The sequence below is a fragment of the Centruroides vittatus genome, unplaced genomic scaffold (assembly GCF_030686945.1).
Source record: "Centruroides vittatus isolate TY-2023 unplaced genomic scaffold, ASM3068694v2 contig_120, whole genome shotgun sequence".
In the NCBI taxonomy this organism is placed as follows: Eukaryota; Metazoa; Arthropoda; class Arachnida; order Scorpiones; family Buthidae; genus Centruroides; species Centruroides vittatus.
In genome coordinates this window covers 58305-76152 of record NW_027120768.1, presented here as the reverse complement: position 1 = coordinate 76152, position 17848 = coordinate 58305, and the positions used below count along the sequence as shown (strand labels likewise).

The 17848-nt window shown below is 29.3% G+C and overlaps 1 protein-coding gene across 1 annotated transcript in view; it reads right to left on the bottom strand.

The window, feature by feature from the left end:
* Mau2 (Mau2 sister chromatid cohesion factor) overlaps positions 1–17848 on the bottom strand; it is a 32449-nt gene that overhangs the window by 4998 nt on the left and 9603 nt on the right. The window contains exons 4-7 of the mRNA XM_067281376.1: positions 12620–12715; positions 3863–3985; positions 3613–3768; positions 704–779 (exon numbers count right to left, since the gene is read on the bottom strand). Of these exons, the coding sequence (XP_067137477.1) occupies positions 704–779; positions 3613–3768; positions 3863–3985; positions 12620–12715 (451 nt within the window). The remainder of the gene's footprint in view (positions 1–703; positions 780–3612; positions 3769–3862; positions 3986–12619; positions 12716–17848) is intronic.

Below are 17848 nucleotides of genomic sequence, written 5' to 3'. Positions count from 1 at the left end.
TCTGATGCCCTACTTAATATGCCTAAACTGACTGTGTGTAACCAGTAAACACAATTTTCATTTCATTATACAGTATTTAGGCATTTTATTTGTTGTTTTTGTGTTTTAATTTATTAATAGGGCATTTAATTGTGTTACTTTTACCTTAAATAACATATTTGTCTTTTTATGTTTATTGAAATGAGTATTGTTTAGAGTCTGGAAATGGATTAAAATTTGATTTTCGTTATTTCTAATGGAAAAATTGATTTGGACTTCAAAAGGCCTCCTGAACAAGTTAAATTCAAAGTACAAGGCACCACTGTATATCTGATATCACAACAGATATATTATATATGTATATGAAGTAAAAATAATATGTTCAAAGATATTCATACTGTGTGTGTGATAGTTATACCTTGTATAACTATCACACACACACATACATCAAAATTATGTTAAATTTTTATGTACATTTAAGTGTTAACTCAAAAACATGTTTTATAGGTGGAATATTATTTAAATAAGATTTTGACTTGCTATCCATTGTTATAAAAAAAAATAATAATAATAATAAAACACTTAAAATATGAATGCTTTTTCCATATAATGAAACATAATTTTGACGTAACATGTAAATTATGCATTCTAGTAGATGCAAAAATTAAATATTAGCAGAACATAAAATGATAACATATTAAATGATTTCATTTACTTTGCCTACCTTCATCAGCATGCAGCGATGTAATTGTTTGTATTCCTTGCTGTAATTGCTTGAGACACGGTTTTACACTCTTTACCTAGCAAAATATAGACAAAAATTTTTTAATTCTTCCTGTAAGTGGTTTACCTCCTACTTTTTATTTGTATATATTTTCATAAACAAGGGTGAACCATGTCTTATTCATTTATCAAGATCTTTCTATCCATAAACTGAAAGAATATGGGCTGTATAAATTCAAATAAATCAATGTCTGATATACTTTTGATTAAATTAAATATGCTAATTATTTACTTTGCAAAAACAAAATGTTTTTAATCTTCCAAAACAAAGAAAAACTCTGAGATTTTATTGACTTGGAAATATTCCTCTAAACAATTTCATTAAATCAGATGTAAAAATGTTCATGTCAGACTATATTAATCTCAATGAAAGAGTAAATTAAACTAGACAACAGCAAAATATAATGTAATCAACAATTTTAACTATATATTCAAATATATATTTGTGTATTTTCCTACGTAATTTTTCTGAGCTCATTTTGCATTTGTTACTACTTTTATACATGAATGGTCTGTCCAACGAAAGGTGGAGTTTTCAAAATCATTTACGATGAGTGTTTAGGTCAGTTTCATAGATAATAAGGAAACTAACTCGTAATTTTAATGTAAGTAGACTATTAACAATTGCTCTTTTTCACTGTTATAAAGTGAATTTTGACAGATAAAATAATTATATACAAAAACTGGATGTAATTACTAAAATTAATTTGAAAAAAACCTTAAATCCAGTAAAATATGGAACGTTTATTAAAGGAATGAATGTTTTCAACCACGTATAATGGCCATCTAGAACAGAACTTAATAAATGGAATAGAAAGCAAATTTGAAATTATAAGCATTCAAAAAATACAAATTTATGTATCAAGTCACATGTGCAGGAGCATAAACATATTAAATGAAATATAGAAAATAAAATTAAAAATCAATAATATCAAATACAAAATGGAACACTTCACTGTATTTATTATTTATTTTATTTTGTATCGGATTTAAGGGGTTTCTGAAATTAATTATATACATTTAAAATGATATCTCTAGCTGGACTCTGTAACATTTTGTTTTGTTTACACACAATGGCATTACTTTCTGATATTTCACTAATGAAATTGAAACTAAAGATGATGTCATTAAACAGCAAAGCAAATACATCAAAATGGCAAATTGTAAAATGTAGAAATCCATTTTACATTAATTAAAGTAATACTTGTACATAATTTAAATTATTATTAAATAACTTTCAAAGTAGAAGACAGTAGTAAAATAAATTTTTGAGTAAACAAAAATCAGATAACAGTCTTAAATTAACTGTGGGTCAAGTTATGTGTTTTTGACAACAGCAGCTTTGGAGGTGCGGATTATGTGACGTTTTATTTGAATTTTAGTAATTTTCTGCAGGTTCCATAAAGAAAGTTATAATATTTATTTTAATTCAAATCTCTATTTGAATTTTAGCAACAAACTGAAATTCTGTGACAGATTACTCCTTTTGGAAAATACTCTCAAAAGCCAAATGATTGCAAGATTATATTGGGCTATATTACTACTACTATTATTATTAATTAAATGCTAAGTAATTTGGCACTAGAGGCAAGCGTTAGGTGCCATCTCTTGCTAAATTTAATAATTGTAATTAAATTAATATTTTAATTAATTTAAAACATTCTGGAATAAAAAAATTGGCCCGAAGTGGGACTTTAACCTGTAACTCCTGTTTACCACACAGTTGCATTGCCAGTTACACTATCCAGACCTTCATCCAATCCTTGTTTCCACAATTTATTAATTTGGATATAAGCATACTCGGTTACCACAAGGTCCGGGTAGCATGACTAGCAACACGACTGCACGGTAAGCGGGTGTTTTTGGTTCAAGTCCCACTTCGAGCCAATTCTTTTCTTCCAGAAGCTTCTAAATTAATCATTAAAATATTAATTTAATTACAATTATTAAATTTAGCAAGAGATGGCACCTAACACTTGCCTCTAGTGCCAAATTACTTAGCATTTAATTAATAATAATAGTAGTAATAAGGCCAGATATAATCCAGCAATCGTTTGTCTTTAATATATAACTATCGGGTTTAAGATGTTTATGTTTGTACATAATCTCAAAAACTGGAATCTGGGATTATTTGTGCAATCTCATTGGAGTCAGATTTATCATCAATCAAATCTGATTATAAGCTAAATGCAATGAAATTATCATCATCATCAAAATTATAGTCAACTTTTCATTTTGAAAAATGTCGTCGTTCTCTAATAAATTTTCAATTTTAGTATCTATGAAAATACATAGTAAAAAATAAACAAAATTATATGATCTGTCAAGTCCCAAATTCTTCTGGCATGGCACTTTAGGCATGTGTCATAGGTTTATCATTTCTGCTTGAGTTACTTGCATTATTTTTTACTGATCTATTTTATGTATTATAGACTACTCTTATTACAACCCCATTTAAAATTAATTAAGATTAGCAATTCTTCTGTATTCATTTCATTCTTTCCTATTCCACAATCACACATCATTTCATTAAGACATAACCACACATCTACTGACCATAAACTTTTAAAGCAGCTATACGACTCACACTGACAACAATTGTGTACAGTGAAAATAAGTGTTTTCCCCATCGAAATCATTTCTGAAACAAATCTACCGTGACAACATTGTATATAAATTTGAGCTAAGTTATCTAGGCACTAAAAATTCTAAATTTTATAACTACTTATATGATTTTAGTGCCTAGATGTCCTATCTCTATACATAATATAACCATTACAACTTATAATTCATTTAATATAATATAATAAATAACATGAATATAATTATAGTGATAAATGCAATATATACCTGTCCAGCAGTAAGATAATGACAAACTTGTAATACAAGAAAAAAGACTTTTAATGCTTCTTTTTGATGACTACTGCCTTGCCATTGTTCAACTAATTGGCCTGCTAATGTCAATACCTGATGAACTTCTTGAAATTTCCTGTCAATCATCAGCAACTATGTAAATAAGAATTTTCTTTAGTTTAGAAATTTTTGGATTTAAATTACTTAGTACCATATAACAACAATTTGTAGTTAGAAAATTACTCACCATTCCTTTACTCAATAGAAACAAAATACGAGTATATTGTGCACCCGATAACTGGGCATATTCTGCACCCACGCCGAGCACATTACAAGCTTGAACATAATCCTTTTCTCCTGCATGAATGTGCTGTTAAGAAATATTTCAAACTGTAATATAACCAATTCTATTATTATAACTAGTTCCAGACGATCATACATTACACTCAAGATAATAAAATAAAAACTTTATTATATATTAGTATCTATAATTATAATAACTGTTGTCTTATATAGCTTTTTTATGGATTATTAAATTGGCTGTCTCAAATTAACAACTCTCGTTCAGTTTTCATGAGTTATTCTGAACTGATTAATTAATTATAATTATTAAAATTATGAGATAGTGAGTTTATCTGTCTATAATAAATTCTTTAATTAATTTAATAATTTAATATTATTCAGAAATATTCAGTATTTTTATTATAATAATGAAACTGCTTTTGATAGCATTTACATAAGGCCCATCATAAATCTGCAATTTCATTTCTATATTTTATGAATATTCATGATGATGGTTTGTAGCATTTACAAGTCCATAGAAAGTCAGAGAAAAGCTGTCCATTGCATTACTCCTGTCAGAAACATTCATTTGGATAACATGTATCTTAGATAGAATGTATCTGATTCTATCTAAGTTTCCTCTTTAAAATAAATTATGAGACATGTCATGATTAATTTATAGGAAGTATATAGCCTCATTGCTCTAGAGTACAATTAACACAAAACCAACATCAAATAATAAGTTTTCATATTAAGAGATTAATTAAAGAAATATATTCTAGAACAGAAGTTACATTTACAAAGCTTTCTATAACCTCCAGCACAAGTTCTTTAGTAAATAACATTTTCGACCTCATTCAAGTCTTTGTTGGGCCACATTATTTCAAATATCTGAGACATTCTGCAAATGTCCTTGAATATATAAAGTATTGTAGCCTGATGAAAGCATTATTTATTAAGAAAAACAGTGCTGGAATTTGTAGTTGTTTACATTCTGTTTATGATGTACAGTTTTTTTTACAGTTGCATGTATGATTCAATTTTGGCATATAATTCAACTTTTGAATTGTTTTGTTCTTTCGTACCTCTTCATCTATTAAAGATTTTCAGCATTACATCTTCAGGATAAAAATATGTTTGGGTAATAGTAACCAATTATCGTTCATTTATTTGAAAAATTACAGTACAGGTATACCTTGCCTTACGTCAGTAATTGGTTCCAGGAGAGGCGATGCAAGTCGAATTTACTTGTGTAGTTACAACGTAAGTCGAAACTACGGTGGAAAACGCCAATAATGAGCACTTAAAGACCGCTAAATAAGACGACAACACAGAAATACAGATGTTTTCATGTTTCGTTCTCTAGGATTTATGATGATTATATTAACATTTACTGTAAATGTACATATTTTAATATGATTTTATGTGCTTTTAACGCTTTTCTAGTGATATTACGACTTCAATATTTGTGGCGGATGGATGTAAAGTCGAATAAAATGACAAACTTGATTTTTATTTTTCCATATACTTTTTTGAACAAACAACATAACTTGAGGTATACCTGTATTAGCTAGTTCTCAAATTTCAAACAGTGATTCAAATTTGAGATGTTCATTAACCTGTTGACAATTTTTTGTTGTTGAAAGTATTTGTGTTATAAAAAAAAAAAAAAAAATTTAATGCTGTCTGATAGTGTGTGTGGCTATTATTATATAATACTTGGCATGGAGTTTAACATAATATTTATCTAACCTTAAAACTGAAAATCAGTACCCTTAATGATAGACATTGCATTATATAAGTATATTAAACAAAAGATGGTTATTGGAATCATAAGTGTCTGTCTGATTGGCTGATGAAAAGTTTGGACTCAGATATTTTGATTTAGTTGATCATCCAAATTATGGACGATCAACTAAATCAAGATATTAATAATATTCAAAAACTTTCGACTGATCAACAGCTTTATCATTAACAAAACAGACATCTATCAAAACTTAGTCTTTAGTTTACTTGCTTAAAATATCTTAAAACATTCACCACTTCAAAACTGCCTGTTTGGAATAAAACTAAACACACAAATACTCAAAACCAGTAAAAGGAATAAAAATAGTTATGTATACAAATATTTTTGTTCATTTGTAATGAACATCAGGTATTCCATAAGGAAAACAAAACAAGCAATTATGTACAGTACAGAGATTCAAAGTAGTTCGAAGTGCACACGAGTTGTGGTATGGTGTTACAAGGTGTCCAAGGTAGATTTGGGTATTTACATGTATAGTTTTAGACTTTCTCGATAAATATTCTTATTGTTGTTGCAAGTTGTTACAGTATTACAGAATTTGCATGTTAAAATAAGTTATAAATGACAGTCTCTGTTTTGTGTCCACCTCCCATGTGTGATAACTTTTGATTTTCCTCGAAAATGGTCACAAATGGGAGGTTTCACTACACTTACTATTGTGTAATTTCATCACTGTTGTAAATATAAAATATATTACAGTTAAAATCTTGTTAATGTATTGCATAAAATGAGAGAATTTTTAAGTAACATAAGCATAAAATAAAATGCCAATAATCAAAGTACAGTAGAGAGTCATTAATCCAAATCAATTGGGGACTGGGGTTGTTTGGATTAGTAATTTGTTCGGATAACCGATTATGTATGAAAAAATATATTAACCTGTCCAATGTTTAAATTTTTCTCTGTTGCGTGTTGCTTCGTGCTGAATTTTCGTCGATTTTAAGCCTAACGAAAATATTTATAATAATAATCGAGGCTATTGTATCGTTAAAAATTATTTCTTTATTTTGTACAAACAAAATAAATATATTGAAGAATATAAAAACATGAAAATTATACTTTAGAAGTAAATCTAGTATCAAAAATGTTCAATTCAGCATGACACAGTCCGACTGAAAATCGTTCATATAACTGGGGTTCGGATAAACAACTCTCTACTGTAATTCACAAATATAGTTAAATTGTAAATATAAGTCAAATTTGATTTAATAAGTAAAAAGATAAAAAATAATTTATAAATAAATCAGATAAACATTTCCAATTGTAATCCTTATTTTATTTTGAATTTAGTTATTTTCCATGTATTTATGTTTATATTACACAAGAAAGAATTGGCAGTTTTAAAAACTAATCATTAAAACAACTGACTGCAAAGATATAAAACATAACAGGGACTGTGCAAGCTTAATTGATACATTTACTAAATCATTATTTGTTTATAATTCATATCTGTTTATCTGTTTGTAATTCATATTATTTCTGATAAGCAACACTTTTCAATATTTTTGGCGTAATTCACTTCATGGTATTTTTCTTGGACATTTTTGTTTATAATATTGAAACTACTTTATATCAAGTTAATAATTTATCACCATCCATGTAGTGAGATTTCAATACATTTGAATTATAGTCAAATCGCTTGTTCTAAGCTTAGAACAAGTTACTTTTACCAAAAGTGGTTTCCTAATTCTCTGTCTCATAAGGATTATAATACTTTTATTTTTTAACAGAAACACAATAAACATTAAATTCAGTTTTAAAAAAACTGATGGTCACATCACTCACAGGAAAACTCCTTCCTTTAAAGCAAACTAAAATTTATATTTTTGAATTTCCTCAATTATTAGAGGTAAAAAAAATTACGTACCCAGAACCTTTTATGGTGTGATAACACAAATGTAGGGAACCCATTTTGAATCAGCAGATTCCGTCCCATCGGTTCGTCACACAAAATTAAAACAGATATTTCTACACAAAAAGGATTTTATTCTACACTCAAGAATTACCACTTTGCCCTTCCTCTCTCTCCCGTGTCCTGAACTCCTCTCACTGTCCCTCTTCCTGCCTTTTTCTCCCTTCTTTTTATGGCTCTTTGTCTATATTTATTATTCCTTTTTACAACCCTTTATTACTGCGTGCAGGTGGATTGCACCCGTTCCAACAAAACCACAAGTGAGGAAGGACAAGGAGGTCTGATATCACTACAGCAAATATCGACAAACAAATGTTTTCGAACCCCTTCTGGGCTCTGCTTCACGTTCCAAATGGTTTCTAGATGGATGTTTGATTGCCATTAAATATCAGAAACGATTTGGAACCTGAAACAGAACCCAGAAGGGGTTTGAAAACGTTTGTTTGTCAATATTTGCATTATCACACTGTAAAAGGTTCTGGGTATGTAATTTTTTGAAGTAATTCCAGTGTGGTGAGTAGTGAGTTATTTATTAGGGGTATTCATGATGAAGGCTGTTTTCACATTTAGAAGAGTAGGATTATACAAAAGCTGTGAATCATGAATCATGAACATGCATGTGGACTGGGTAATTTCAGGAAAGTAACAAATCTAAAACTTTTCAGTATTGCAAACTACAAAAATCACAATTCTCATCTATCTTTATTAGACATTTTATCAGTCAACATTATCGGTCATTATTTTCTTCAATTTCAGTAAAACATGACAACTAGTCCCTCTATTGGTGAATCTTGATAATCTGAGAATTGCTCTAAGGCAGCTTCCTTTAAACCAAAGGCTTTTGCTGTAGAATCTGTATTAACGAAGTCAAGAGAGAGGTGATGCTTTTGTGCTTTTAAAAAAGCTGCAAAAGCCAGTAAAACAAAAAGAGTTATAAATTGTGAATACTCTTGTTGTGCAAGCAATTTTTAAAAAAAATTGTGCACAGTAAATTGATCCACTTACAGAAATATACGTCAGATGGACAGTGCAAAAGTGATTAATAGTTTATAAAAGATTAAAGAGCTGTCGTAACAATAATTCATCACTTCATACCAAGCATTTTTGTTTACATCTCCTGTCATTGGCCATTTAGTAACTTTAATTATTTGTCTGATTTTTTTCTTTTTATACTATATAAAGTAAAACAGTTGCATTATTAAGATGAAAAAAGGAACTTTGTAAGTAATTAAGTCCCAATTATTATTATTTATTAAAAAATAATCCATAAGATGAAATAAATTTTCTAACAAAAATAAGTTTTACTATTATACCATACGTTACAATAACAGTTTCATAAAAGCGCTCAAAATATGAAAATTGAGATACACAACTGATAAAAATTGATTTATTTTTTACTTATAAAAAATGTTATACAATAATTTATTGAAGGTGTTGAATCATTGTTATTGTAAAGTTGTTTAGAAATTTTTAAATAATTACAGGAAATCAATATTGGAAGCACAATTGCAATTATAATTTTGGAGCAGCTACAATGCTTTAATTTCTCTCAAAACTGAGATTGCAAAATACAGGATGTAAAATTACACATAGAATAGAAAAATAAAATTATTATTATTGTAATTATATTATGTATTCTTACATTATTAATTTCGCTTTTTACACATACATAGGGTGCGTTTACTTCTGAGCTAATTTTACTGTCAGCACGCTCAGCCTGTATACTTTCATCCGAGCGCCACGCTCATTGGTGTTTACTTTAGAGCTATGTGACGTCATGTTTAGTGAAATTGGTAAGCTCGGAGTGCTAGCTAGTTTGTTGTCGAACTTTGTGCAAATTCAATATAGCTGCTCCCATGAAAAAATTACTTTCTGTACAAAGTAATGAAAATGGAATTATTTTTGGAAAAATAAACAGCAGAAGGTATTTTTATTAGTAAATTTCAATTATTTGTTGTATAAAATGTTTACAATGATCTTTTTTTTTATCATGTAAGGTTCAATAGCTTTAGATGACTTTTTTCATAAACAGTTGTGAAAAAAATTAAGTTTGACTCTATCTATCTACCTATCTCCTTCTCAGCACTGTTTAAGTCAATTAATAAGTTTGACTCATTGTTTATGATTAAAAGTGAAGTTTACCTTATATACATTTGAAATTTTCAGAAATGTTATGTTCAGAGCATTAAATAAATTGTAAAGAAATGAACAGTATTAATAATAATAATCCAAAACTACATAAGTTCATATACTTGAATGAATTTTTACTTACATATGGGAAATGACTTCTCAAGAAATTGTATCATTTGAATACCATTTTTTCATTACAAACTAAATTTATACGATGACAGAGTAATACTTATTTCTATTGAAATAAGCTGCTGTTTCTTCAGTTGATGTGTTAATAGCCATATGCTTTTCATCAATAGTCTCTCTAATTCCAGGAAAACCAGATTGGGTATAAAAAATTCCATTATTCTTACATCATCCTACTCTGTGATGGCCAAGAGATTATTTTTTCATTTTCATTTAACACTAAGAGAGAATTAACATCATCATTTAAAATATTCCACACAGTCTGTCTAGACATGTTAAAATGATCACCAATAACCTTAGAGAAAAGAAAGGAAAAAATGCTTTGTATTTAATATAAATTATTTGTTGATTTTAAACTCAGTTTAGTTACACCAATAGCAATGTCACATCCATTCACTGGGTAAAACAATTGCATTAAATACATATTATATAAATTAAATTTGTTTAGTCGCTGTATATGATGTTTAATAGGTGGTTGTCTCTTTAATCCGAAAACATTCGGTAGACTAACTTACAGCTGAACAGGCTTAAAACTTTTTTATTGGTTCTTCATCAAATGCATTTCGGACCAGTTTTATGAGTCCTGGTCCCTCATCAGTGCTACAGGAAATCAAAGGTTTTTTATTAACATGGGTGACGCGAGTACGTACATAATAAGATTTACAAAAATTCTTTAAAAACATTTTAACTAAATACATTTTTTATACCTTTTTCGTATCCTCTTTATTAACAATACATTGTTTACTGGTATCTGTTTTCATGTTCGTTTTTTAATTCCTATTTTCCCTTGTATTTACAGTAGTACTATAATTATAAAGTTTTCTTATATAAAATCTTTTACAAAGATCTGTGTAACTAATATAGAGTTTTCTAAAATTAAATACGTACTTACTATTTTTTCGGATGTATTTCAAACATTTTACAGCAAATTTTGGTCCTATAAATATACACTTAAGGTTGTTCGAAAAGCATTGCGCTTTTTACAATACTAGAACGTTTTTGCAGTAGGGTGCCACACATAAAACTATTAGTCTGTTGCGCCCTCTATTACATAATACCACTGTTGGTCGATTTGCATGTATATTTATAGGACCAAAATTTGCTGTAAAATGTTTGAAATACATCCGAAAAAATAGTAAGTACGTATTTAATTTTAGAAAACTCTATATTAGTTACACAGATCTTTGTAAAAGATTTTATATAAGAAAACTTTATAATTATAGTACTACTGTAAATACAAGGGAAAATAGGAATTAAAAAACGAACATGAAAACAGATACCAGTAAACAATGTATTGTTAATAAAGAGGATACGAAAAAGGTATAAAAAATGTATTTAGTTAAAATGTTTTTAAAGAATTTTTGTAAATCTTATTATGTACGTACTCGCGTCACCCATGTTAATAAAAAACCTTTGATTTCCTGTAGCACTGATGAGGGACCAGGACTCATAAAACTGGTCCGAAATGCATTTGATGAAGAACCAATAAAAAAGTTTTAAGCCTGTTCAGCTGTAAGTTAGTCTACCGAATGTTTTCGGATTAAAGAGACAACCACCTATTAAACATATATATATATATGTATAATCTGCTATTCTCTTATATACTGCATCTAATTTCATATATTACTTCGTATAAACAAACCTGAATGATTCTTGATTTGCCAATGTCCATAGGCAGCATAAAAGCTGCTTTTGAGGAGACAGGTCGTCTTCCACAGGAAGTAATTTTTCTGTGTCTAAAATTGGGTATATTTTTTAAAGGAGACTTTCAAAAGATTCTCTTGTAAGTCTAAGTTGCTGTTTAAAATCAATTGGATTACAAAAATATACAGTCTCTTCAATAAAAGTTTCTATCTTTTTTATTTGACCTTACTTTTCTTTTTTATTCTTTCATTTTTTCTACAATTATATCCACAATGAGATCAACCTCGTCTGATTCGGACTCAAGTAGTTCTAGCTGTAACGCAACATTTAAAATAGCAGCTTTGACAATATTATTTGCAGAAAACCGCCATACTTCTTATTAGTGTTTGCGTTTACTTTCAAACTGGACATGTAAGCACGAATACACATGCTAATGATGTCACTTCTGGTGTTCAGAAGTAGCACTATTAGCTCAGAAGTAAACACACCCATACATAAATTTACTCTCTTGTTAACTGTAAATTTTTTTCAAACTATTCCTCACATTATTGAGGCACGCTAACGCTCTGCCTCAATAATTGTTTTTATGTCAACAAACTGTAAAATATTATCAATTTTTAAAATGTTTAATTGAATTAACTATTTATCTTGTTTACCTATATACAGATAAGTCAAAAATTTGTGTTTTGTTTAGAAATCCATTTATGAAAGATAGAATAATTTGATAAATTTCTATAATGACTTTCATGACTTAAGTCAACTGGCAATAATTTTGTTACATCCCTTCCATAGTCTACTTCTATTATGTTGTATTTATACTTTTTTATAATGAACATCTGTAATTAGATTTTGTTTTTTTTAAATCATAAAGAATTTTATCACAGTCTGAATGTTTCTGAACACAACTCATTAATTAATCTTATTGAAATTTATAGAAAATTACATTCAATTTGTTTTATGATTTAGTTTTTTGTCTTACAGTTCCTTTGGACTGGCAATCGCAGGAATTATTTGCTCTAGATAAATAAATAAGTAGAACTTACCGCAAGCTGGAAGAGTGCACGGCAATGCCAAAACACGGATTGTTGAGATATTTCAATTGCTTTTTGCAGAATCGTTTTTGCAAGAGGTGTTTGGTTCTAAAAAAAAAAAAAAAAATACAAATTATTTAATGAATTATTTTTCTGTTAAACAAGAAAATTTCAATTTTATAAATTTATTTAGAAAACTTTAATATAAATCTTGGTATTTGAAAAAAGTAATTATTTTAAAATAACATTTTTAATACTTTTTATATTAATTAATGTAATTTTTATATTTCTAAAGTTATTTAAATGGGCTGTTTTATTATTAATAGATAGCTCAATAAATAAATAAATAAATAAAATGAAAAAAGAAAAAGAAAATCTAAAAATGCTTGTGCCATTCACAAATTGGTGCTATCATGTAAATGCCAGATATTATGCCAAAACTTAACCAGCATACTGTTTATTCATCCTAACATTCTTGGCAGTTGTTTGTAGACATCTTCAGGATCACTAAAAATGGAATATTGGAAATATAGAACTATTATTTTTAACACAAAATACACATTCAAATTTATAAACATGGAACAAATGGCAAATATACATTAAGCTGATTTCACGCATTTGATATATGCCAATTGCCAAATAATGACCTATTCATTCCCTTTGATTTGGTACAATATAACAACAAGGAGTTGTAAATGGTAAATACAGAATATTACTTGTGAGTAAATCATTCATGCCACTCAGTACGGGCCAAATGTTTGCTCAGCATTGGGCAAATATCAAATGTGTACAGCTGACTTTACATACATTCTATATTTCCAATAAGCCACTTATCCCACTTTTGGTGATCTTGAAGATGGCTGCAAGTGACAGTGAAAAACATTAGAATGAATAAATAGTATGCTAGATAAGTTCTGCATAATACCTGGTATTTAAACAAGAAATGCTTTATAGATCAAATCCAAAATTATAAAATAAAGTGTTAAGTACTTTTGGACTACTGTAATCATCGTTGAGAATATAAAATAGAATTTTCCATAGAGGAATGAGGAAAAAACCATAGTCATCATAATTATGGCGATTGGATTTTGTTTTTATGTTTTCACATATAGACAATATTTTGCAATTTTGAGGTTGAATACGTCCATTTTTCAATTGATTAAAACCTAATGAAATGTAAATATCTTACTTAAGCAGTTATATATCGAAGTATATTTTTTTAAAACAGATTCATTTCATATGATATAATTAATTAATATACAAGCATTCAACTAAAAGATTTACATCAAATCTTCAATAAGACTTATGTCTTTTTTTTAAACAATTAATGAAAATTCACTTTCTTTAAACTTCTGAAGGCATGTTCTTGATCAATGATATTGAATTAATCAATGACCTTTAACAGTGGGTACAGTTTAAGTAATACTAATATTTTTAACCCGATTAACGGATCATCTTCAAAAATAGAACAGTTGTTAAACTTCACACATTATTAGAGGTGCACTGTGTAATTTGACTGAGTAACCACAGTGGCTAGTTTATCCTCAGCAATGGTAGAAAGTAGTTAATTACCCCTTATCAATACTCTGTGTTGTGATTTAGCAAATTATAAAGCTTTATTTCCATATTTTCATCAGTAATGGACAAGGCAGCAAGCTGCCAAAAAGTGACATACCTACAATGCAACTTGTTGCATTAGAGGTAGATGACTTTTTTCCCCTCAAAAAAACATATTCTCAAAAGTATAAATATAATTAAATAACTAAGATACAGAAATGTACAGAGATTTGCAAAATTTAAATTACTGTTATTAATTTTCTCTAAATCTGTGTCATTAAAAAACAAAAAATATTTAAAGAACTAGTATTTTTTAATCAAATTAATCATGTAGTTCAACTTTTTTTCTATTCTCTAATATGTTTTGTTTTTTAATACAATGATAAAATACTGCATAATAATATGTGTTAGTTTGATCAGCAATCACAAGTAAAATTTACGTATTGTATCAGATTAAACATCTTATGGAAACAAATTTACATAAGATTAAAGATAATTTTTGAATCTATTTCAAATTAAACTGGAAAATACAGGTGAATTTAATAAAAAAACACTTGAGTATAAGAAGTTAATGGAACTTATTAACAATTATGACCTATTTTTAGTAATTTTTTCAGGTCAATTTAATAAGAGTTTTAAGTAGCTATACATGCCAGATATTAGTAGAAAAAGATAACTTATACTACTGTCTGTTGGTGTTACGTACATGAATGATTCTGCCTGAAGAGGACAGTTATATACTATCGAAAGTACTCTCAAGATAAATTATTTTTTACATAACACCAACAAACAGTCATATACATTATCTTTTTCAGTCAATTTAAAAATAATAATTTTAAAAATTAAAAGCAAAATACTTGTATTGGAAGAATAGAATTAATCGTTTTTATTATTGTTACTCCTAATCAATGGAATTCCAATATATAATTTACATAACAATCAATCAGAATAAAAAATTGTTACAGTAGTCCCTACCCTAATAAATAATATACTATATTGAATTGAAGAGTGAGGTGGATGGAAAACATGAAAAACAACAAAGATTGGTGGAAAATGCCAAAATATGGTTATGTCAAAAGGACACCAGTTAAAAAAAGGCATTCAGGATAGTTATTAACAACAATAGAATTAAAAATACAAAGAATTTCAAATACTTGGGAATTATATTTGATCAAGGGCTCACGTGGACCACACACTTAAATCAAACTTCTGACAGGACAATTAAACTCTCCAATGCCCTTCTTCATTTATCTAACAAAGGATGGGGATTGAATGACAGGAATATCAAGATTATTTACAGAACCTGTATAGAAACAACGATTCTTTATGGAGCACCTTTCTGGGCAACCTGCACAGTTACAATTAGGACTCAAAAGAAACTGAATAAAATTCAACGCATTACTCTTCTTCGGCTTTGCAAAGCATATCGAACAGCTCCTACTGCGGCTCTACAGGTAATTGCAGGTGTGCTCCCCCTACATATTAGGGCCAAAGAAGTGATATGGAATTGGTACCTAGGAAAAAATGGAATCACATATCAGAATGATGATGAAATTGTTAACTATATTCGCATTGGTCTTCTTCCTAACATGAGCATATCCCTCCTTAACAGGCTAGTCACAGAATGCCCATTGCCTGACGAAATCTTTAACATTCATCCAGCAAAATACTCATCTATCACTATTAAATCTCTGGAAAATAAAGTCTCAGCTACTTACATGATTTTCATGGACGGCTCAAAACAGAATGATAAGGTAGGTGAGGCATATGTTATAATGAAAAATAAGTAAACAACTCCAATCTATACTGCTGGATACAGGCTAGAAAGCTTCTGTACAATCCATCAAGCAGAACTTTATGCCATTTTTAAAGCTGTTAATCATCTTAGCAATATTGGGATTGAGAACCAAATAGTAAGGATTTGCAGTGATAGCCAAACCACCATCCAAAACCTCAAAAATCCAACATGTTACTTTTCTCATACGGTGTTTCATGAAACCCAAAACAACAGTAATTCAATCGTGTTAACCTGGGTTAAAGCACATGCAGGCTTAGCTGGCAATGAGGCAGCTGATAAACAAGCAAAGTTAAGTGCAAATTCTTCCTCCTCTCCTGAGTTCAGCGAAATTCCCTACACCAGTATCAAGAACACTGTTCATGCTACTGCTATCAACCTTTGGCAGAGGGAATGGGAGAATGGTAACACTGGAAGGATAACATTTTCTTTCATCCCCAACATAGAGACAAGACTTAAACTGAAGCATCTTTCCATCACATATATAAATACACAAATTTCTACAGGACACGGCAACCTTGAGGCCTATCTTCACCGGTTTTGTCACAGAGACACTCCCTTGTGCGGCTATAACAACACCTCAGTACAAGACATTTATCATAATATATTTGAATGTGATAACTTCACACATGAATGAGAAACACTTCTAAGGATTGCACTCTTCCAAGGACTCAACTGGCCATGCAAAATGGACAACTTCGTCACAGATCAAAAACTTTTTAAAAGTCTCATGGACTTCGTAGCTTCAACTGGAGTGTTGGACTCTGACTATCAATCATCACGACAGTGAGTGCATTTGTGTAGTGTAAACTTTACTTCAACAATTGATCACAATTGTATATAATGTAAATACTACCTATGTTGTTCCCACAAAGTGTAGTGGGCATGTTTGGTACATTTTCAATGTTACTATTGTACTGTTTGTTATTTTCTCTCTGTATTCTTTCTTTCTTTTTTTTTTACTTTGGTTTAATAAATTTGACGAAGACGCCTGTGCCTTCCTTTTTCCACCCCTATCCTATTTTCTGTATTTTCACCTTTGCCTTCACATTCTGCCTTTATTTTATCTTATTTTATTTTTTATTTATTTATTTATTTTTTATTTTTTCAAACCAGGTAATACCACTGAGTGCACCTGGTCTTTCGCCCCTGTCAGCTATAAGTGTATAAGTGTTAAATAATCCAATAGAAATTTATGAAGCCTCCAAATAGAAGTATCAACATGAAACTGACATTAAGGTTGATTTCTTAGTTTTGTGAACAGTACCCTGCTAAATAGGTACTTGCAAGTACCTTTAGTACAGTATTCATTCTGTCTGTGTGCACCTTATCCATCAGAATTTTAAGCTAATGTTTTCAGGTTCAAAAGTGAACCAATTAAGTCCCCCTGATGGGCAGCATTCCTTCAAGTGCTATCAAAATGCTTCTCTACTACTGTGTCCAAGCCTTGTAGCCATTTAGGCAGCAGCAAGAGATATCCCAGTGTTCAGGATCTCAAGAAAACCCTTTTCCAACTCTTCCACTCTAATTTTATTGATAACATTATGTATAATCAGTGGGTTAAAGTTGACTGCTATTCACTTGAAAGAATGACAAATAATACTGAAGATTTTTGTAGATAAATTTATAGTGCAATACCTGTCAAAGCCAAATGTAATTACATTGCAAAATGACAGTCAGAGTACTTCAAGTCAGTGCCAATGTCTGTAAAAATTATCAGGATAACGACATCTCAGAGTCTACAGATGTCAAAGATTCAGATCCAGAGAGTTACCTGGTAAGTTGCCTACTGAAAGTGGATGTGCCCATAAAATTGTACTATATTTTTACCAGTTTTCCTTTTCAGAGCTGTTGCAATACAGGCCACTGTGTTGCCAAAGTGAGAAACT